Source organism: Psittacula echo (assembly GCF_963264785.1).
Source record: "Psittacula echo genome assembly, chromosome: 6".
NCBI classification, from domain to species: domain Eukaryota; kingdom Metazoa; phylum Chordata; class Aves; order Psittaciformes; family Psittacidae; genus Psittacula; species Psittacula echo.
The window spans coordinates 65,082,395-65,105,954 of NC_137743.1; the positions used below are offsets into that span (position 1 = coordinate 65,082,395).

The following is a 23,560-nucleotide window of genomic DNA, read 5'->3' on the forward strand; positions in this document are numbered from 1 at the left end:
AAGCAACTGTGATTCTTCCCCCAGGTATTTTTTTCTGTGGGCATTGCTGCCACCACATGGCTAAACAGCTGAACTACTCCTACACTTCCTCTGTGCCTTGCAGATGCTAACCAGCTCAGCAAGCTTCAACAAGCCCTCTCATTCCAGCTTTCTACTCCAACCTCGCACAAAGCTCCATCATTGCTACTGTCTTCCCAAATTACTTCCATCTAAAAGAAGACAAGAAGGAACCGAAAGCATTCAGATCTTGCTGACAGTCTGTCCCCAGGTATGAGCCATCAGCTGTAAGGAGCATTTCAGTGCTGTAGAATTATGCCAAGCCAATATTCACAAAGAGAAAAGAAAATCTTACAAGTGCCAGCCCAGGTAAATGAAGCTTAACTGATGTGCCAACAAAAGCTGAAATAGTTCCATTTGTGATCTACAGAAGTGCCAAAAGCATCAAAGAAATACCAGCATATGCCACGGCTATGCATTTCACTCCATCTCCTGTGGGATAAGGCTGCAGTGGTCTGAATAACTCAGCAGCACTCTTGCAGAGTTCGGGCCTGACTTCCATGCATTTGAGCATCACATTTGAAATAATCCAAAGAACCAGGCAGTTGTCAGTAAATACCATATGTTGTATCTTTATGCTTTCTCTAGGTGATCAATGAAGACATGAACCTAAAGGCTCACAGTTCACTTTTTATTTGCACAACCTTTTCCCCATAGCTTTCTAGAAGAGTGGGTGAAAAAAAAGTATCATGTATGATGACAAATCCCGTGTATCATTTGGCAAGGCCAGAAAGGAAGTCAAAATGTCCCAGGGCTTCTTGGAGAAAGCTAGGCTGCGGAAATCACTAATTCAACAGTCACTATCTCTGAAGGAGTGCTTAAGAGAACATCTCAATCAGTCAAGTAAGATGTAAGGCAACTGATTAGTTGCTTTCTCTTGCATACCAATCAAGAAAAAAAAGATGTGAGTACACTCACCTTTTTTGCCCTCTGTGCTATATTAGGCGTTCTAGTGAGAAGCTTTTCAATCAGGTATTCTCTATTCTGCAAAACCAACATTTGGTAAGTTAAAAATCAATACAAGGCAAGAAGAAAATTCATGTAGATTTTAAGGCAGAGCAAAATTTACTCATAGGGTTAAACATTTTACCTTGGCTTTCTGGAAAAATTTGCATTTTAAAAGTTCTGCTGCTGTGGGCCTGAAAGATCAATAATAAATTAGAACAGAAAACAAAGACCCCTCTCAGTGAATACAGTACAAGACGCTAGTTAAATGGTACGTCTCTAACACTTTTGAATTAGTACTGTATGAACGGGGAATGAATGACAAATAGCTACTGAATTAATTCACACATACTTACCATATACGAAAAAAATAAGCCTCTCTACAGCAAAAATACAAAAAAAGTAAAAATCAGTCTCTAAGTTGCCAATTTCCCCCCTTTTTCTTTCAACAGAAATGTATTTTATCCTTAAAACAAATAAAAACATAATCAGGAATTATGTTCTTCCCCAAGTAGTCTCTATGGATGCAACTGAGCTTTGCTCCACAGCAATAAAAGAATAATTACATTTTCCAAACAGTAGTACCAATACCCGATACCAGCATTCTTTTATACGTGGTTGATGGCAGCAGGCATTCACAAAAAAACTATACTGACACTATTAACATGATGCATAAACCAAACAGAAAGCCATCAGGAGCATCTTCCACCCAAACTGACAAATAAAAAAATCAAAGCAGCCCAGACATTTCATATTTACTTCCAGTTCTGCTTGAGTCTTTTTCTTCCTATCATTGTCAAATTTAGGATTTTTGACATTTTCAACAGATAACCACAATCTCACAGCTATCAAAGTGATTCAAGCAGCAGGACTTGTCTCTCCTAGCTTCAGGGATCTAAAAAGCTACTTATCTAGGCAAAGCCAGACTCTAGCACAGAAGCTGACTCTGAAGAGAAAGCGAAGCATCTCCTGGGATGAAATAAAATCCTCCAGGCTCTTTTCATCCTTTTCACTAGGAGCCCATACCCCCAACCAAGAGTAATTTTGACACAGCTAAATTTAGGGAAACCAAAATCTCCAGGAGTCATTATTTCTAAATGCACAGAAGCAACATCTGCTATAGTTTTCAATTTGAATTAGAGCAAGAGACTGGATATAGCACAAACTAGGTAAGACAATGGAAAGCTTAAATTTGGAAAATTTCTGTCTCAAGAGAAAAAAATCTCAACTAGCTTATTTTTCCGAGGACATATCCGAAGAGCAAGTGAAATACGAAGTAGCGTTAAGTAGTGTGTATGTACATATCAGCTCACTCCTGCTAGAAATAATGAAACTCCAGACATCAACTAAAAGCATCCAATTTAGAAACACATAGTAGTTCCATACAGCATGTATTTCTTTTCTCCTCCAAAACACCAAACTGTACAGTAAAAGAGTTATTATTAGTGGTACTGTGGAACCAGTACCATGAGGCTTAGCAGTAATTCACATATAGACCTTAGATGAGCAAAAAGGGGAGCATTTAAAAATAAAATAAATAAATCAAACAATAAATCAATCAATCAATCAATCACCTTCTGGGTCAAAATTTTAAAGTTCTATCTTAAATTAACTCTTAATTTCAAAACAAGTTTCAGTGATCCAGTACCATCACATCTTGCAACAGGGATATGCACAGTTAAAAGCTTGATCCTTAGTGAAGTTTTAGTCAAACTAGTGTTGTCCATTTCTCTACTATTAACTATGCCAGACACTTCTGAACTGCTCTGGACATACTCTCTGCGCCTGTTTTCCACACAGGCCATGGTAATGAATTGCAGCTGAGGACTGTAAGCAGCATCCTTGGCACTGGAGAGAAACACCTATGCAGATCCCAAAAAGAAAAACATCATGGTCTGAAACAACAACAGTGCAAAGCCAGTCCCCAGATTTGCCACAAAGAACAGGCACTTCTTCCACAATTGATACAACATCAATGGAGGCATCTCCATGCAAAATTAAATCCTGGATTGGGAGAAACAAAAAATAGCAATGACCCCACAATATAAGGACACTTGCTCCTCAGTTAGAGTAACTGGGACACAGACCTAATCACCTATCTGGTCTAATTGTTCAATTCAAGGCAATCCCAAGTATGAAGCTATTGCACATGTTTAAATCTCAGTGTAATAAATTAGCATAATTAGTTTAAACACTAATGTTTCAACACTGATGTGGTAACTACAGATCAAATTAACTCAGCACTATGTATTCAAGGAGAGAAGGAAAACCCATTTTAATTCTCAACTTCTCGTGTTTGCTATCAATTTAATCTTGCTCTGAAACTTGCTGGACACCGGAAACTAAAAGAAGCTTGTCACACATTTCACACTTATCACATTATTATTTCACACGTCACACATTTCATCCTTATCTGTAAACAGTCAAACTGCAGTGCTAAGCTTAAGGCTTGCTACTAAGACCACCAATTGTAAGGGGTTTGGGAATCTGACACTATACACAAATAGCCTTTCAGTGAAAAAAAAAAAAAAAAAAAAAAGAATGTGAAAGATTTCAAGAATAAAGAAGTTGCCACACAACCTTTTTCCTTAATTATCCTTGTTCTCTCTTGTATTGCTGCTGTCACCTTTTTGACTTGGCTCCCTACAACAACATCCTGGATTAAGCTAGCATAACATCAATAAAGATAAGTACCCACCACAAAAGACCCACACTCAATCAGTATTGTTCTCTCAGAACTACCTCTTTTCATAGAAACACCAGCTCTGAAACTCTTCAAAAAAAGTGATATATTAAATACCCTTAGGAAATAATGTTAATTAGAATGTGCTTGCTCCAATTCTTCAGCAAAAGAAGCCTACAACAATGGGTCTGCATAAAAATGAATAAAGGATAAATAAACTAATTGTTCTGGGAATCTGGGACCTCAGCAATAGTTTTGAAACAGCTGTTCAATAATTTCATCATCTTGGCTATCTCATTCACAAAATACAGCAAGAACAAATCATAAAGATGATACTACGACATGCAACTGACTACATAAACATGAGGAAAACTCTACATGAGCTTAGAGCCTCTAACTTTACAGTAAAAAAATATATACCTCTTCATAAGTAATTTTCTCTGGAAATATCCAAGTTACTAGGCTTATGTCACAAAATAAGAAAAATAAAAATAAGGTGGGTTTTTTTTTAATTTATTTTAAAGGCCAAGAAACTGATGTGTTTGGTTACCAGCAGTTCCATCTGATCAGTCTAAACAGTCTTGTTAGACTTATGCACAATATCCAGATTTATACCTTCCCTCAGATAAGAATTAACATGTAAAGCAAGGACTTTTGTTTGATCAGAGTTTGATTCAACAGTATAATGAATAGAGTAGGTTAAGAAGAAGAAAAAAACCTGAATGACAATTAAGAGGCAATTTCTTCTCCCCAGATGATGACTGAAGGCTGCTATTTACAAAATTCAAATCATACACTTAAACATGGTGTTTAAACACTGAAAACTTAAGTAGCCTGTATATTTAAAAAAATAATTCTACTGTACAGGGCAATAATGACCTACCTTTTGGAAGGATCTTTCTGAAGGCATAATGAAATTAGTTTTCTAAAGGATTTGCCATACTTTTTCATCATCTCCTTGTCCTCTACACCTGTCTCTAAAGTGGGAGGGTCATTTTGAAGCGTCAGCATTAGCACCTACAGTAAACCCAAAGAAGAGGTACTGTAAACAAAATCAAATCCAAGCATGTAGAAATTAAAGGAGAATAATATTACACAGAATACATATATTTAGACATCTTGAGTTGCTATCGGAAATGAAGCAGTAGTAACTATCTAGCAGAATTAATAATACAGCTAACAGCATTAAGAATACAAAGTGATTGTTACTTTCATAGGAGGGTATTTGTGATAAGGTGCTGCTCCTGTTGCTAACTCAATGGCTGTTATCCCAAAACTCCACATATCAGCCTTGAAGTCGTAACCTCGCACCTGGAATAGAACCAGAAAAGAAAAACAAGTTAGTGGTATCTCAAGTTCTGGAAAGTAAAAAGTGAAAGTTTTGGGGTTTTGGTTTGTTTAAAATTAGGAATACCTGCTCCATTACTTCAGGGGCCATCCAACATGGAGTACCAACAAAAGTTTTCCTTACTTTGTTACGAGTAACATCACCTCCTGTTGCTAAAAAAGCACTAACACCAAAATCTGGGAAGGGGGAAAAAAAAAGTCAAAATCTGTAAAACTACAAACAACAAAGCAAAAATTTTACACTTTAGAAATTAAGTCAATTCATGAAGGCCTACTGATAGTAACTCTCCATTGCAGAGCTTACCTTCATTTCATGACACACTATTGCTGAAATGCTATGGAATAGATGGTACAGTTTCGTCTGGAAGATCTGCACGAGGACACCCTCAAGTTTAACCTCCCAGTGTCTTCCTGAATAAGGTTACAAACGGCTCCAGTATATTTGTCACCTAAAGTTTTCAAATGTGCACTCTGAGCCAGGTTTTGAAAGGTTTGCATCTGCTTTTCTTCAAAAATAAGGAGCTACGTCGGTATAGCTACCAAATTTGAAAGCACTTTGAACAAGAAGGAATATTATATATGATTTTAATACTCATGGAGATTTTACAAATCAAAAATAATCAGCAAAGTGATCAACAACATGTATTTAATATTAGATGATGACATAGTTTTTTCCAAATTCCAATATATATATAAAAAAAAAAGTGCTCTGTTAACCTGTTACTATGTCAGTAACAGCTGTATGAGAGAGCCAGGAGGAAAATTGAAGAAAGAAAAGCATATTATCAATGTATGGAGAAATACAGTCACTTTGACTAGAGCTGTATCAACAGTATTTCAGTTACACTGAAATCAAATCGTTTATTATAGATTTACTTCAATTTTTGTTTTCCTATTTTTGTTGAGAATTAAAAAAAAACCCCACAAAACAGAAACAAAAAACTCCCAAAACAAATAGTAACTACAGAAAATGGAGTTTCATTGCTTTCTGTTAAGCATCACAGATTCAAATTCTGTACCTCTTCTACATCACTAGAACACAAAGAAACACAGTATCCAAGAAACAAGCTTCAAGCAACATTCTTTAATTTTCCCTGCAGCTTGCCTGATGAATAAAACCACTATCTTTTCTCCCAAAAATCTGTAAGTTACAGAATAGATGGGTTTCGTACATATTTCTGAAAAGCACGAAAAGCCTCAGATACACCTGCTTCGAAGTTTTTAATGCCCTAAAAATCAACACTGGTATTAGTGACAGTTTTCTGAATAGGAACTATTCTACGTAAGGAAAAGCTGAACAGGCAGAAATAAAAAATAAAGTAGATCTTTTACAGGTCCTTTCAGGAACTGAGACGCCCAGCTAAAATCCTGACTTAACCTTTGCTCCCCTACCACTGTTCTTCCCTATTAAGATAACACTGATTTTGAAAAGGACAACAAAACACAAATTGGTGAGGGAGGACATGAAGAAAAAACAACCAAAAGACAAAAACTAAGTAAATTCTCTTTTTGCATGACCTTCAAAATGAAGTGTTGTAACACCTGAGAAAGATGTGATGACCATTTATTTGAGTCAAGTGAACATTTCACTATAATACTAGTCATACATGTTTATAGACAGAAAGAACACTTTGACAGCTGCTCAATAAAAACAAGACTTTAATTTCCCTTCCCAGGCATAGCTTTCACAAATACTGGTTATTTAAGAGAAGACATGACCTACAGTGGCAAGCTTCCTGTCACATAGGAGACAAATTATTACTGAGAACAAGTTACATAAAGGGAAATTTATTACAAAGAAAAGAGCTGAACAATTCAACAGTGTTAAGCACTAGAAGTCATAGCTAACACCAAAGGAAAAACGAATTTAATGAAGAGCTCTGATTTAACTGTATTAGTAAAGCATTCTGAAATTGAATAGAGCTGCCCAAAGAAGCATAGCTTACAAATTATTTATTCCCTAATATCTTCTTCACCTCAACCAGGGTTGGGCACCTGGCCAAGCTTCAGCCAAAGACAACAATCCAGAGTTAGTGTTAGGCATTCGGTTGGGAGAGAGACGAAGCCTACGGCCTCCAGGGGAGCTGGGCTGCAAAGAGACCACTAAGGAAAGATACAGGCTGCAAAAACATTTTGAACCCAACAGCTTTTTCACCTCAGCCAGGGCTCAGGCTCTTGGCCAAACTTCAGCCAAAACCAATCTCTATAGATCAGGCCTGGGAGAAAAACAAAGCCACTGCTTCACAGTATCACAGTATGCTAGAGATTGGAAGGGACCTCAAAAGATCATCTAGTCCAATCCCCCTGCCAGAGCAGGAACACCTAGATGAGGTTACACAGGAATGTGTCCAGGTGGGTTTTGAATGTCTCCAGAGAAGGAGACTCCACAACCCCCCTGGGCAGCCTGTTCCAGTGTTCCGTCACCCTCACTGAGAAGAAGTTTCTTCTCAAGTTTAAGTGGAACCTCTTGTGTTCCAGTTTGTACCCATTACCCCTTGTCCTATCATTGTTTGCCACTGAGAAGAGCCTGGCTCCATCCTCGTGACACTCCCCCTTTATATATTTATATACACTAATAAGGTCCCCCCGCAGTCTCCTCTTCTCCAAACTATAGAGACCCAGCTCCCTCAGCCTTTCCTCATAAGGGAGATGCTCCACTCCCTTAATCATCTTAGCTGCCCTGCGCTGGACTCTCTCCAGCAGGTCCCTGTCCTTTTTGAACTGAGGGGCCCAGAACTGGACACAATATTCCAGATGCGGTCTCACCAGGGCAGAGTAGAGGGGAAGGAGGACCTCTCTCAACCTACTGACCACCCCCCTTCTAATACACCCCAGGATGCCATTGGCCTTCTTGGCCACAAGGGCACAGTGTTGGCTCATGGTCATCCTGCCGTCCACTAGGACCCCCAGGTCCCTTTCCCCTTCACTGCTCTCTAACAGGTCGTTCCCCAACCTATACTGGAACCTGGGGTTGTTCTTGCCCAGATGCAGGACTCTACACTTTCCCTTGTTATATTTCATCAAGTTTCTCCCTGCCCAACTCTCCAGCCTGTCCAGGTCCCGCTGGATGGCAGCACAGCCTTCTGGCGTGTCAGCCACTCCTCCCAGCTTAGTGTCATCAGCAAACTTGCTGACAGTACACTCAATTCCCTCATCTAAATCATTGATGAATATATTAAATAATACTGGTCCCAGTACTGACCCTTGAGGCACTCCACTAGATACAGGCCTCCAACTAGACTCCGCCCCATAGACTACAACTCTCTGGCTTCTCTCCTTCAGCCAGTTCGCAGTCCACCTCACCACCCGATCATCCAGACCACATTTCCTCAGTTTAGCTGTGAGGATGCTGTGGGAGACTGTGTCAAATGCTTTGCTGAAGTCAAGGTAGACCACATCCACCGCTCTGCCATCATCCATCCACAATGTTATTTCCTCATAAAAGGCTATGAGGTTGGTCAAGCATGACTTCCCCTTGGTAAAGCCATGTTGACTGCCCCTCATAACCCTCTTATCCTTGATATGCCTTAAGATGGCACCAAGGATAAGGTGTTCCATCACTTTCCCAGGGATGGAGGTGAGGCTGACGGGTCTACAGTTACCCGGGTCCTCCCTCTTGCCCTTTTTGAAGACTGGAGTGACATTTGCTTTCCTCCAGTCCTCAGGCACCTCTCCCGTTTCCCAAGACTTGGTAAAGATGATGGAGAGTGGTCTAGCAATGACTTCCGCCAGTTCCCTCAGCACCCGCGGGTGCATCCCATCTGGACCCATGGATTTATGGATGTCCAGATTGCTCAACTGGTCTCTAACCCATTCCTCATCGACTAAGGCAAACTGCTCCATTGACCTGACTTCATCTGAAGTCACAGAGGTACAGGGCTCTTCAGGCCTGCCTCCGGCAGAGTAGACAGAGACAAAGAAGGCATTCAATAACTCTGCCATGTCTGTATCTTCTGTCACCAGGGCACCCATCCCGTTCATCAGTGGGCCTACATTGCCTCTGGCGTTAGTTTTATCTTCCATGTCAGGGAAGCTGCAAAGCAGTTGCTGCAGAAAGGCACAGGCTGCAAAAATATTTCATCCTAACTTTCTCACCTTGACAATGGTGGCAGACTTTAGACTAAAGCTCAGCCAATGCCATGTGTAGGGTTATAGTTAAGATTGGGAAATAAAGCACATGGTCCCTATGAGAATGCAGCTGGCCAAGGAGAGCTTGGGTTGCCACAGCTGTCCCTGATAAACCTTTCTCCTCCATCTGGTTTGAGTATCTGAGACAGAGGCTCTGCATATTTTTCAACAGATCTTTTCCCAAACATTTCTGTGGGTACGGATTACCACAGGAATTAACACCCTGAGAACCACTGGTGTAATGGGTGAGTTCACACAGCCACTTACGCACAAAACCAAGGAGAAGGATCTCCTGCCAAGATTCCTAAAAACACACATTCTTTTTCTGACAAGTTTTACTGAAACTGTCATTTCTTGTATGGACTAAATGCGTCATACAGCCCATACATTCTACACATTCCACCAATCGCTGTGTATGACTGCTCTTTGCTATATGTTCCTTACCTCATTTTACATATCTGTTCCTTCACTGGTTTCTTGCGTACTTTGACCTTAGAAGGCAGAAACCCTGATGAAGTACCAATCACTTTGTTTGCCCAACACCAGATGTTACAAACCCAATAGTTTTAAGTAGAATGGTGGAGCTGAGGAGCTGCACTGACTGTTTAGTATTATATTTGTGAAAAATCCAAAAGTTTCCTGCTCTGTACAGCAGAACTTTGTACTTTCAGAAAAACAACCTCCACAATTTACACAAAAATGTGTATTTTCCTCTTTCCCACCAAAGACTGAGCAGATTCTCTGCACAGAACCTGCAAGGTCCATAATAGGAGGTCTCTGTAGAGCTATCCCAATTCTTTGAAGAATCTATGCTCTTCTATATCTACACAATGTCTTTTGTCAGAGAAACGCTGGGGTGAGCTTCATCTGTGAGACACAGCCCGTCAGAATCCAGAAATGCTAATGGACAACTCTGTCCTCAAATACTACACCACATACATATTAGCAGTGTGTGCTATGGATATATCTTTTCATTATAGAACCTTGGGGTACAGGAGAAAAAGCAGTCAGAAGAATGGAAGTTCTTCTAATGAATAAAAAGAAGTAAAACTATGAGGTATTCATTCCCCAAAGATGAAAGGAGGTTTTACTTTGTCATGGCAAAAAGATGTCAAAAGGATGAATTTTAGCCTCTTTGACATTCAAAATTGGCTATCAGTTAATCTGCAACATCCAGTTGTCCCAAAGAGAACAGCCCAGCCCAAAGAAACTAGTTTGACACAGCTGCACGTTTCACCTGAACATCAGAAACAACCTGGTATTGAAATAATACATCACAGAAAGAGACATCCCACATATCTATCCAGCCACTGAACTTCCTCCGTGCCACATGGACTGGAATGCCCTAGAAGCACAATTAAAAGTTTTACTCATTAAGATGCCTACAGGAAAAAGGAGGAAAAGGTCAAGAAGCCAAGCCCTGGAATTGAAGTAGAAAAGGATAAACAAAGCTGTTTGAATGTTACCAGACTACTGGAAGAGTAGATTTGATTATGTGCAAAAGTAATGATCTAAAGTCAACAGCCTTGTTTCAGATGACTCAGGAGATTTTATCTTTGAACTTTTCAGTTATTATTTTTAATTAAGTTGGCTGTTTGGACATTGACTGCTTTACAATATGAGAAGATCAAAATAATAGTTGAACAATACAGACCTAGAATCTCAGCAGTTGCCCAGAGTGCTACGCAAAGTGAAGACAACTGTGGGGCAAAATCAAGTGAATAAATAAATATTAAGTATCACTAAAATTCAAGCCTATAAAATTGACTACCTACTTAAAAAGTGTTGAACTCAAAATGGAAGACTTAAAACCACTTCAATATGGTTCACCTGCCAGCCAATATCTGCCCATCCAGTCCCATAGATTTAAGGCACTGGCACATTACAGCCTTTAAAATATACGTTTACACAGTACTTTGAAAGCATTATTCATATAAGAAAAGAACTTTAGGCTACAGCCATTTTTATTACTGAGCACTACTAAACAAAGCTGTCATTGCTGGGTCATAAGCTATGAACCGTGAAAGGCCTGAGAGTATGCTGGGAGACAAGGCAGGTATCACCATTTGCTCACTCTGTTTTCCAGTTATCCGATACTAACTTGAGAGATGAGATGTGGGGTCTTGCTCAGTACTTAAGCTCTTATGAAGACCAAATAATTTGATTCTTACAGACTACTACTCAAGAAGCAGATCAGTACATTCAGAGGATACTTAAGATGCTAAACTTTATCAAACCAATACCATTACAGGACAAACGGTAGAAATGTCAAAAATAATTTGCAGTGAAATATATTTCATGCATCTCAGTGACAAGTTATAGCCAAGGTACACAGGTGATTTGAAAGGAAACATCAAGAGGACATTAAAATTTTACCAGTATATTTGATGGAACACAGAAAAATATTGAATAATTTCTGAATCACGTATCATTAATCAAGAATCCTGAAATCTGAAGCTGGATAACTTGGAGCTACAGCACTCCAGAAGGAACAGTTAGAAGCCAACAGAAAAATTTGTACCTTTTGCCCCTAATCCAGCTGCAATTTCCTTTTATTTAGTCATCATTCTACCACCACCATTACCTGCTATTTGTACAGAGCCATCTTCACCCAGAAGAATGTTGCCAGCCTTCAAATCTCTAGAATGTACAAACAGAGGTTAGTATGAAAGTACATATATGCACATTTTCATAGATAAATAAATACTGCATTCTAGTTTCACAAAACAGTATTTCAAAATTTAAAAGACAGAAAGATACTGAAGTATAAAAACATATTTGATTTACAATAAAACAGAGGGCAGAACTCAAACTCTCATAAACTCTCTCTCTCTATAAAAATATCCAAATTCATCTTTGGCATAAAACAAGAAGAATCCAGGGATGGATTTTGAGAACAGAAATACTGAGGTCCAAAGTCTGTTTTACCACCTTTTATAAATATAATCTCAGAAACTGAGAACTTTCAGAGCTTTAAAGCAAGAATTAATGCTCTCACATCCCACTGCACCACTAATGAAGAGCTGGAAAAATTTCTCCTTTTTGACTTCTTCAGAGAAGATACCCATTTTCAAGGAAGGTAAATATGCTGTAGATTTCTACCCAATAAAATTATGAAAAGCTCAGGAACAGCAACCATACTTCGTCACAGGTTACCTGACACTGAAACTGTCAAAAAAGCAGTGTGTGCTTAACACTCACTATATCCATTTAACACATCACTGACACATAATGTTAAGAAAAAAACTTTCTGAGTGTTTTTTTTTTGTTGGTTTTCATTTTTGTTGTTGTTGGGTTTTGGTTTAGGGTTTTTTTACAGAAATATGCATCCCATTCTTAAGGCACAGGATAAAATTTTCATACAGAACATATCATAAATGGTAAGAATCTGAGCAGATTAATCTTTCCAATGTTCACTGAAAATTATTAACACATTCCTACTGAAAGGTAACATAACCTGTTTCCTTACACATAAACAAGAATGCATTGAAATAGCAGAACAAAATCCCTGAACAATTCTGGAAACATCTCCAACTGGCAAATACCATTTGATACAGCGTTCCCTGAAATACCACAGCTTTCACCCACAGCATACATGAAAAAAGAAAAGCACACTCTGTTGTCTTGAACAGGACTTCTATGGTATTGCACCATTTACAAATTACATGTTAGAAAAAAGGAGAAATCTCAGGTGTACAAATAGATGTCTCCTTAAAGAATAGATGTATCCTTAAAAGCTAATGAATGTTCCTTTTGCAACAACATCAGCGTAACAGATTACGAATTGTTTGAAGCAGATCTTTGGCATTCCAGACCAGAAGTCAAGCTAATTGTTCTTTATTTCTCCATTTATCTCACTTTTCTCTCTGCAAAGGGAGGAAATAGTTCTTGATTTATATCAGAGGCAGTTCATTTATAAGATGAGACATAAGAAGTACGCATAAAGAACAACTCCCCTGCTTCACCTGCACTACCTCCATTCTCAGAGTTCTGTCTGCAGCAAATCTGTTTTTTATTATAAAGATTCCCTTATAAAAGGATAGTGTTTGGAACAGACAGAAAGCTTGTTGTAGAAACCTTCCTTTAAAGGCAAATTCATCTCAGTGAAATTAACTAGGGAGGTCAGAGCACAGCCCTTCCAACATCTAAACACTGGAAGGAACCTGTGGTTTGCTATAGAAGATACGGATAAATCATCCCAGGGGATCTGCACAATTTACACTGAGGAAGTCAGTGGAGACAGAATATATAGAAAAGAACAATCACTAGATGATATACACCAAGATGCAGCTCCATAGTATTAATACCAGCTTCACGTGTGGTCATAGAGGTCTGTAGAGCTGTAATAGACATTACTGATTACCAGGAAAAAATAAATTTCACATTATATAGCAGTGCCCATGTGCCCAAGGTTACAGGTTTACTGTGCAACACAATAACCAAGTCACAGACCATATCACACAAACTAGATTCAGATCAGATTATTTGGGGCACCAGCAGACACAAGAGCATAGACCACAGTCCTGGCATACTTAGTATAGCACAGACCTATCCTAATTGTAAGAGACAGAGTAAAGACCAGGCAAGTACTAAGCATTAGTGACAACCTGCAGTAAAGATTACAGCATCTGCCTGAAGCGTTATTATTTGGTAATTACTGATGGCATTTACAGCATGTGAAAGGGACAGTACAATTTGTTTAGCCAAGCAACTGCAGCTGACCAGTATCAACAAACGATACACACAACTTTGAAAATGCTTTTCATTGTGCATATGATCTTACCTGTGAATTTGCCCATTCCTGTGTAGATAGTCTAAGCCCTCCAAAACTTCCTTAAGAATTGTTGCTATTATAGGTTCTTCAAGGACACCATTTTTGTGCTCACCTCGGTTCACAATATATTTTATTATATCAAGCATTGAACCTACATTGAAGATCCAGAAAAAAGCACATATACAAAATTATCAATCAAATTCTTGAGAAACTTATATTTCTTCATTCTTTTCATGCTCCTGCAATTAAGTCTTTGCATGTAAGCTCTTGGAACAAAGCACACCACTACCTTCAAACAAGAAAGCACCATTGTTGTCAAGAATACTGTGACACTCAATGATCCACTAAAAAGATCTGCTAACAGCTTACTAACATAGCATTTATTAAAAATTCTGGAGTATCCCACATTTAAATACACACATACAGCAAAGGTTTTGGTTTATTATCCTGCTTAGATTATGGTTCATGTGCCCACAATGAAGACACGCAAGACTGGAAGGAGGTATTCTCTGCAAACAAATGATGACAACATTCCTAGTGACACCCAGTTTGAGACTGAACTTAGTTATTAGAAATCTCAAGGAATCTAACAGCAACATTTTCTTTTTATCCAAGCACTTTTCAACAGCTCATAGTAAGCTCCTCTCATGCACCACTGTTTTCTCTCAGGGTCTATGCTTGGTTTTGATTGAACTGAGCAATTAAATCAAATGTGACGTAAGAAATGTTTTTTTTATGAGCACATCCCATCTTTGCTTTCTAACATGATGGTGCAGTAGTCTGCTGCCCTCAAGACTAATCTTGAAAAACATCGTGTAACAACCAAGATCACCACATCTTATGTTGGAACCTCGCTTTTCTAAGCTGCAAGCACATTCAGTTCAGCCCCTTTTTCCTCTTCAAAAAACAAATAAGATTTTTACACCATTAATCATCATCATAAAAACTGCAATGAGTATTTGGTTAGTTTGAGCAATAAATAGGATGCAATATGTATAATGCTTGTCCTAGGAAGAATCTTCCTTGAATAAAGACTGAAAAACACTGAAGAAATGAGAAATACACGCATTTCTACAAAAACAGAGTAGATTCTAGAGAAACATAAAAAAACCTCCACACTGACAGAAATTACTTAATTCTCATCCATTTTCCCTACAAAGCCTTAATAGAGTTTTATTATATCGATACAGAATAAAAAAAATACAGTAGTTAGATCAGCAGAATTTATCTTAGCAATTCTTAGTCTGCACTGTCAATATGCATATACAAACTTTCAAAATCTGCATATTCCTGCTACGTCTTGAGCTTCATTCCATGGATTCTCCCTCCCCGCTCTTACTTTAGAATCAATTAACCCAAAGAAGGTACATTAGAAAAGAAATCATCCGATTTCCTTGCAGCTAAACAAGCAAAACCAGTAACTTACCCCCACTTAACAGCTTCATAACCAGCCAAAGTTCATCCTTCACCACAAAAGATGTGTAATAGGTCACCACATTGGGGTGATTGCATTGACTCATTGCTTGAATTTCTTTCTGTAAGAAATACAAAGCCCAACGTAACACAGCCAGCTATCAGTTCTGCTTGTATAGAGAGAAAGTTTAATTTCCAAGTGAAGTACTACAACAGAATTGAAGTATGCATAAAATATGCATCAACTCGCCAAAACATTTCAATTTACCTATAGATCTGCATGCAAGACAAAACATTATTGCAAAGAACACAAGGGAGGTTTGGTCAGGAGATACAGGCATAACTACACCAATTTTCTTCTGAGCACAGCAAAGAAATTACTGTTAAAAGTCCCAAATTCAGAGTAAGCAATGAAGAATGAGCAGTCTCCTAGAGCTGAAGGTACAGATACAGGCTGGACAGCAAAACACAAGGTAAGAACAAAACGTACTGCCTTTCCTGTTCAAAAGGGTTATGAAAAGAGTAAAATGGGAGCAGGTGGAAAAGGAGAAAGGAAGCTGTTGGACAAAGAACACAGCACCACTGGCTCAGCTACTGTGGGATGGACACGTGGTCACCAGAGCCACGCAATCAAACAGAAGTGCAAGAGGAAAATCAATGTTACAGACCAAAAGTCAGAGGAAACAATTGACTAAAGAGCAGAGGCACCAACAGATGCACAACGTGGCACTACCAAGTAACACCATTTATGACACGCCACAGCTGTACACATTAAGAATGACTGCCTTGTATCTGTTATTTCAAGCAGAGTCCTTTTTCTATTCACTCTTTCACATAATTGTTTTGTAACACCTTTCCAACAGCTCTCATTATGCTGCCTATCCTTTACGTAGGAGCATTTAGGCCTTGTCTGTACCAGAGGGTTTGGCTTCACACCAACTCAAGCTCCCACAACCCTACTTCTCCCTCTCCACCTCTGGCCACAAAGCCCTGATCTATCCCATAGTGCTACAGTACATGCTGCTGGAGGGTGAGCCAGTCAGGGAGCCAACCCAGCTGAAAACTAACCTTTTCCACCTCCCCTCCCTCCCTGAAAAGCAACTGTTTTCAGGTGGACCCAGGTTATATGCTGACTCAGCAGCACTGGCACAATGGAGGCACTACAGTAGTCCCTCTTAAAGCTGCCACAGATGCAATTTTCAACTTTCAACCTCAATTCAGCAAGCATTTCAAAGACTTCTTTTTTGCAGCCACTTTCTAATAAAAACTTAATTATATGTGTTAAAGACTGTGATTTAATCTTGTGATGCCTGTTGGTGACTATTGAGTCAGGTTGTAATTTGACACACATTTCAGGTAGTCTTGTTGCCAAAAGTCCTCCTCCCTGTACAACTTCTGAGTCCTGAACCAGAGAAGGATGAATGCCTGGATAGAACCTGAATAACTGAGCAACTTGCAAAATAGCTCTCCCCCTGCCAAGAGACAGTAGGTGGAAAACAGAAGATAGATAACATGGGGCACACTTCCCTTTCCCAGAAAACATGTCAGTTTAAACACAAGTCAAATTACTGCCTCAGGCTCTTTATTCAGCTACCCATACTAAATCTTAACTGTAACTCTCCCACTCTTGTTACTATTTCATTTCTTATATTGTTTTATTGTTTTCCTATGCTGGCAATACAGCAATGGCTCAAAATGTGTATCTGCCACTACTGGGCAAAAATACACCTCATTTAGGATTTTTTCACACATTAATACTGAAGAAATGTAACTAATGTACTGTGGTAAGCTTTACTATCTTTAATTGAAAAGTGCTTTGAATATTTTGTGTGCCTAAAACAACTCATTGGCAAAAACTGATCTATCACAGTAACGACAGCCAAAGGCACGTTGTGTCTCAGCTTTGGTGACTTTTTCTAAAGAAAGTCTTTGTAAAGCAAAAATAAACAAACAGAAAGCACTCCATGAGAGATAAGGGATTAAACTTTAGTCAGGAAAGTATTAATTTCAGACTTGCAGTTCTGGAGAGCCCCTTTCGCACACAGAAGGGTACGCCTCCACAGACTTCAGTTACTTGTCTGAGGCCCATGCTATGCTCAGGTGAGAGGGAAAAGCGTTCATATAGAATACACTGCCAGAGAAAACACTTGCAGCAGGTCATCCAGGAGAATGCCTCAGAGCCTTCTTCATATTCACATCACTTTAGACATTGGATGGCACCAAAGCCATAAGAGCAGTGATAATTTTAAATTTAAAAAGGTATCCCTCATTCCTCGGCTTCTCCCTCCCTTGTGCTAGCACAAGCACCTGTGCACCACATCAGGAAACACGTCCAGGTTAAAAGCTAACTTCTTTTTGGCCAGGTTAATCCTGATCCAGTTTCACTAAGCAGCTGCACAAAAATGTGTGTTAGCCTAAGGGCAGGTGGGTGACATAGTTAATAAACAACCATCAAACAGCTCCTTTCGGGGCTCACAGGACTGGGTCCAGCTCTCAGTGACCAGGCAGGTGCCATCGCTCTATGGGTGCTTCCCCAGGGCCCCCTCCATGGACTCCTGGGGTACGGCTGTTTGAGGGGTTTGGTTTAACATCCAAGGGGCTTCTCCAGACAGCCTGCCTTGAAGGGCTATCCAGACGACAAATGCAAACGGTTTAGAAAATCAATTCAACCAAATATGCCATTCTATCAGAATATTCTTTGGCTTGTAGTGTTACGGCTTTTTGGTTGTTTTTAGAAAAGAACAGGAGGTAACAGGATGGGAGAAGATGTCCTGTCAGCACAGTACTAAGGACAGGAACTCATTCCTCAGCTCATGAGGTTAAATTACATTTACCTTAGAGTAGTGAGAACACAGGAAACAGAGCATCAAATTTCAGGAGTTTGGCAGTTTGTGTAACATTAGTATTATTTAAACTCCCTCCCACACTGCCTTTCTATTTTAATTGACACTGGCCCAAATCCTAAGTCTGCTTACATGGGCACCAGGCTCACTGCATTTTCCACTTCTCTGAAGGCCATACAGCTGAGAAATGGTGAAGGGTGCCTTTGCACACTATCCGTAAGAACTCAGCAGCAGGGGTTTACAGAACAGCATGATCAGAGGGCAGACAGTTTTAGAACATCCCTGTGCCAATGGAAACTGTTTGGTCAGAAAAATTAGTGATAGAAAACCGAGCAGAAAACAGTGTTAAAAACCCCAAAACAGATGAGCATTCCAAGTATAATCAACTGAAATAAAAATGTCAGTGCAGTTGTAACAAGTTTTGAAGGTCAATGATGCTCTTTTCCTCAGTAACATCTCTAATTTTAAACTACTTTTAAAATCTATTAGAACGGAGTCAGAGCAAGTACATTTCCCCTCACAGAAAAAAAGAAGAGTTAATTATGTATGTGTAGGCATACACATGTGTGCATATAAAAATGAATCATACATAGCCATATTTTTTTTCTTTAAACCCTCCTAACCAGGAACTCAGATAAAAACAAATCAACAAAAAGAAACAACAAAATCTGAACACAGAAAAACAGAAACTGACTTACGTTAAAGGAAATAGAAAAGATGGTATGGACAGTTGTCTTTGTACCAAAGGAAAATAATATGGGACCAAAAATTCAAGACCTATTGACTCATTTGGCAGACAGCAGAGACATGTCAGCAGTAAAAATTCTCAAGCACTTGCTAAGGTAACTTTGTACAAGCTGGTAACTAATGGCAGTAATTTCTCCAGACCACCTGAGTTTCTCTGCAGATATTCAGCAGTTTTGTCTGATTTTATTTGTTGCAATCCAGTAATTGTTAATTCTCATTATTGGTTCAAATTCTAATAAGATCAAATTTTGACCATTTTATATTACAATGATTAGTATTTCTGGTTGTACAGAAATGTTCTTTATGGTCTGTAAATGTTAATACGTCATACGCAGCATTTCACCATCTCTTTCTAAACACAGATCAGAATTTATCTTTTGAGCTTCCAGTTGACAAACTCAAAAGATAAATTCTGTGAGTTGAGCCTCACCACCTCAGAGGTAGTTTCCACTACCACAATCCTCTTAAACAACACAACAGTATCTCAAACAAGCTGCTACATAAACTGAAAGCAAATGCCATCAATCACAAGGGGAAAGGCATTTTGGGTCCTCCACTGTAAAAAAGCCATTTTATCTGAAGAAACTGGACGGACCATACCCTCCGAATCAAATTCAAGATATCTTTTGCACTGGCAATTCCCTGCTGAGGAGATCATTTCCTTCAGAGGCAGGAATTTCTGCATTAGAAAAAGCCCACAGTCTCTAGGCAGTAGTAAAACCTGTGGAACAGAAGAAAGTGTTCTCACTTTTAGAATGGTTTTGTCCTTCAACCCTTTTTATGCTGCCTATATATAAATAAGCATTAATCTTATAAGCACCTGAGTAGAAGTATTAGAAAGCAACAGATTTTATTTTTTAACAGTTCTTTGTGACTTTGGATTGCCATAACCAGTGCAGACGAAAAACTCTTGCAGTCCCTTTTACAAAGAGCCCCTTATAGGTGCCTTCCTTCTCTGATCAGTGACCCAAACAAACAGCATTCCTCAAATGGCTTGTTACTGCCTATCAGAATAATGCATGTTATTAGCTTTAACAAGAGTTTCCTTGTGTAGATGGCAGTGTAGCCATTCCTACTTCTCCCCTCAACAGTTATCATTACAAAACGATCCAACAACTAGTTTTTGACATGTTTTGGTACGTTAGACATCTTAAGGAGACCTACCAAATTTTACCCTTATAATTTTAATTAGTGTTTAATCAAAGCAAAATGTATCTTTCCTTGGTATTAAAAGACACACAACCAGAGAATAAACTCTTGAAAGCGAGTCACCAGAAGGCAACACGTAAGGTTCTTCCCACGGTTCTCTACAGTTAGCTAACCTAAAATGCAATTTCAAACTTCTTGGGTTTGTGGCATTAGAAAACGTATGTTAGCAGAATATATTTTTAGGGGAAGGGCATAATTCTTTCCAATTATTTTCAAACACTTTTCCCACTATTAGCCAGAATAAAATTCTACCCTCACTCTTGAACCAAGAAAAAAAAAAAAAACCAACAACAAAATCAAAACAGAAGATAGTCTCCATGCAATCTGTTCCCCTCTGCTTTACTTACAAGTAATTCATCCATACTGGTTTGGCATTTTTCTAGGTTGATCCTCTTTATTGCTACACGTTCTTGCCTGGGTTTGCATAGTGCTGCCTGGACAACTGCTGTAGCACCACTACCTGAAAAAGGGCAGAAAAGGAAGATGGTCTTAATACAACATGAGTTTAAACCAGTGACCAATGTAAGAACCCTACACTGGCAAAGAACCTAAAATTTGCTCTTCATCCTTTTCCAGTGCTTTCCCCACATGCACACCTTTCCACTTGGCAAAGCAACATGCACACTTCTCAAATGGAGAAGAAAAACCAGAAAGTTTCTGTTCCATACTCCAAAAAAGCATTCTGAAGCTGACATCTTAAAGTGATGTGCTTATTTATTAAATCACCACTCAATGCATTTCATAGTTTGGAAACCATTACACTTTTGGTTTTGGACACATCTGTTTTAATCAAGAACATGACTTGCACAGCTAACACTACATAAAACATTACGCATTCAGGTCAGTCCCTGTTTTACCCTGGGATTAACCAGGTTTTAACCAGGTTTTTGTTCCGTCTATGTAATGAACAGAAAAATATCAGTAAAATTGTATATGCCAATTGTTCTACAGTTTCACCTGTGTTCCTCCTTATTCATCATGATTAGGGTAACATCCTACAAAAAGCATGTTGATTATTGTAAAGAGTGCAGAAGGCACAAGTATCACACCAACAGTAGGAAGATGCACCGTGCTGAGTGGCCCCAGCAGAGAAAGTCAGTCATGCTTACTTGACATGCAAAACACATACGGTCAGACAACTACACTGATAACAAAACTGAGTGGAATTTAACAAATTTTGGGAAAAGCATTAGAATAATATTCTTTAGAATGCTTTATTTGCAAACAGTAGGAATAACAGCTCAGGTTGCTTTTATCAAGCACCCACTGGCTTTGCCTCAGTCAGTATTGCCTCACTAAATTAATGAAATTATTGCAAGCAATATTCAGAGAGATTTACCTGAGTTACACACTTGCTGCCACTTCAAAAACTGCAGTGTGTGCTTCCTCAAAGTAACTGTCTCGTGTTAATTCATGCAGAAATCTAAAATCCCCCAATGAGGAGCTTCTTACCTGTATGTAGTTCTAAATATTTTAATACAAATTATGGACTTCTTGTAAGTCATGAATTGAGCAACATGTTATATTGGCCGGCTCATGCACTATGTTCTATTTATGCTCAGTAATCGGCATGTCCTAGATGAATACAAATAGTGAACAAAAAGCCTTTTGTTGTCAAGCTCAACAAATGTGGATTCAGTTACCAGCCGACTTAAGAACAATTGAGAGCTTTTCCCTCTGCACATCTGAAAATAGCACCGACAATACCTCATGACTGGAAGTTGTTGTCCATGTTTTAATTGCTATTTGCTTAGCTACTTTCATGTATTGTTAGTTCACTTAACATTTTCACCCAAATCGCATAGCTTTTTAACTAAGTGTATGAATTTCATTACAAAATTCTGAGCTCATCTTTAAAAAAGTCTCAACAGGACTAACTAGTCGTGTTTTTGCAGGATGTGGTCACAGACAAATATTGACATGTCCTGTTCTGTCTGCTTACAGAACAAAGCCTTTAAAAATTCCAATAATGTAAGTAATAAAAGAATTAAGAGATATTTCAAAAATTAAATAAGACATCCCAAGGAAAGAACCAGTAAGTCAGCACTATTTGACTCAAGACAGACCCATCTACATCACTTTAATGAATTTCTCATACAGTAGACATTGAGACACAAAACCTCTTGTTACTTTGACTACACAACTGTAAGTTAAGGCAAGGGAAAAAAACAAATTTTTAGCTCTTAAGGATACAGGAACAAAGACCAAGATTTTTCTTCATGTATCTTTTTCATCAATGCCAGTCGTTTTATCTACTTGTAGGAAACAACCAGATCTTCACTTTCAAAACAGACTCAGATACAAAGGCCACATGAAGGACAAACAGAAAAAGCACACAGAAAAATTATTCAGCCAATGCCAGGATGAAATCATGCCTGCTTCCTCAAGTTAAATGACAGCAAGCAACACTTCGAAACATTTTGGAAAAATCAGATTACAGAACAAAAAAGGCCTGTGACATACCTGACCCCATCCCACTATATCACTTGCTTAAATTCTGTGAGACCCCAAACCAAAGACTATGTGCTTACTACCATTTAAAAACTCAACTGAAAAATTAATTCTGAGCTATCCTTATGCACAAGTTGAAGATCTGTTCCTCTTTTCCCTACTGAAAGAAGACAAGATGCAAGATTTTAGGCCATAAACTAGAGTTTGAAGTTTATGTATATAAAAGGCCTTTCAAGTGCATTTCCCTGTTTTCTCCTCAGAGACGACTTGCGACGGGATATTCTTCACCACAAGAATATGATGCTCTGACAATGCAAAAAGCTTTCTATGTTTAGAAGAATGCCAATCTACTTGGTTTCTTCTTTCTCCTTCCTCTTGAATACCCTACACAATACAGTATTTTGATAATAAATGCAATCTGCACAGCCTGCATTCTCAGTGAGACATACATATAAAACCTGTCTGAAAAAGCAGTTTCAAGTACTTAAGTAGGAGCCAGGCACTTGGCAGATATATGCCTCCTTCCTCTTGAAAAGTAATTCCCCTCTCCTCCTCTGGCTTTCAAGGTGAACAACAGGGGATAAAGATGAGGAAAATCTGCAGCTCTTCCATTTGGTCAGAAGAGTCCTTTTGTGTCAATAAAGAGATGCCCTTCTCTAGTCTACTAAACAAGCAGAAGTGTGAAGTGTGCCAGAGGAGTAATTGTTATAAACAAAACAACCCAGATAAGCATTTCAGTCAGGAGATAACAGACTACACAATTAATGCACTACCATACAGTGAAGCAAAACTGTCACAGACAACTATTTAGCATAGAAAAAATAGGGTCACAAAAATTATTATAGAAGAAGAAAATTATTATAGAAGAGGACTCAACTTTGAAAGGGACAGAAGCACTCATCTGTCAGCCTGACCCAGTCTCAAGGGAGGTGTGTTGCCTACCTGGGGCACGGATCAGGGATG

At 38.8% G+C, this 23,560-nt stretch overlaps 1 protein-coding gene across 1 annotated transcript in view; it reads right to left on the reverse strand.

Annotated features, from left to right (window-relative positions):
- STK39 (serine/threonine kinase 39) overlaps window positions 1-23,560 on the reverse strand; it is a gene marked incomplete at its 3' end in the record, with an annotated part of 112,308 nt that overhangs the window by 66,376 nt on the left and 22,372 nt on the right. Inside the window, exons 2-10 of the mRNA XM_080621804.1 lie at window positions 20,494-20,602; window positions 15,361-15,469; window positions 13,944-14,085; window positions 11,745-11,800; window positions 5,100-5,209; window positions 4,895-4,996; window positions 4,569-4,702; window positions 1,148-1,196; window positions 976-1,041 (exon numbers count right to left, since the gene is read on the reverse strand). Of these exons, the coding sequence (XP_080477930.1) occupies window positions 976-1,041; window positions 1,148-1,196; window positions 4,569-4,702; window positions 4,895-4,996; window positions 5,100-5,209; window positions 11,745-11,800; window positions 13,944-14,085; window positions 15,361-15,469; window positions 20,494-20,602 (877 nt within the window). The remainder of the gene's footprint in view (window positions 1-975; window positions 1,042-1,147; window positions 1,197-4,568; window positions 4,703-4,894; window positions 4,997-5,099; window positions 5,210-11,744; window positions 11,801-13,943; window positions 14,086-15,360; window positions 15,470-20,493; window positions 20,603-23,560) is intronic.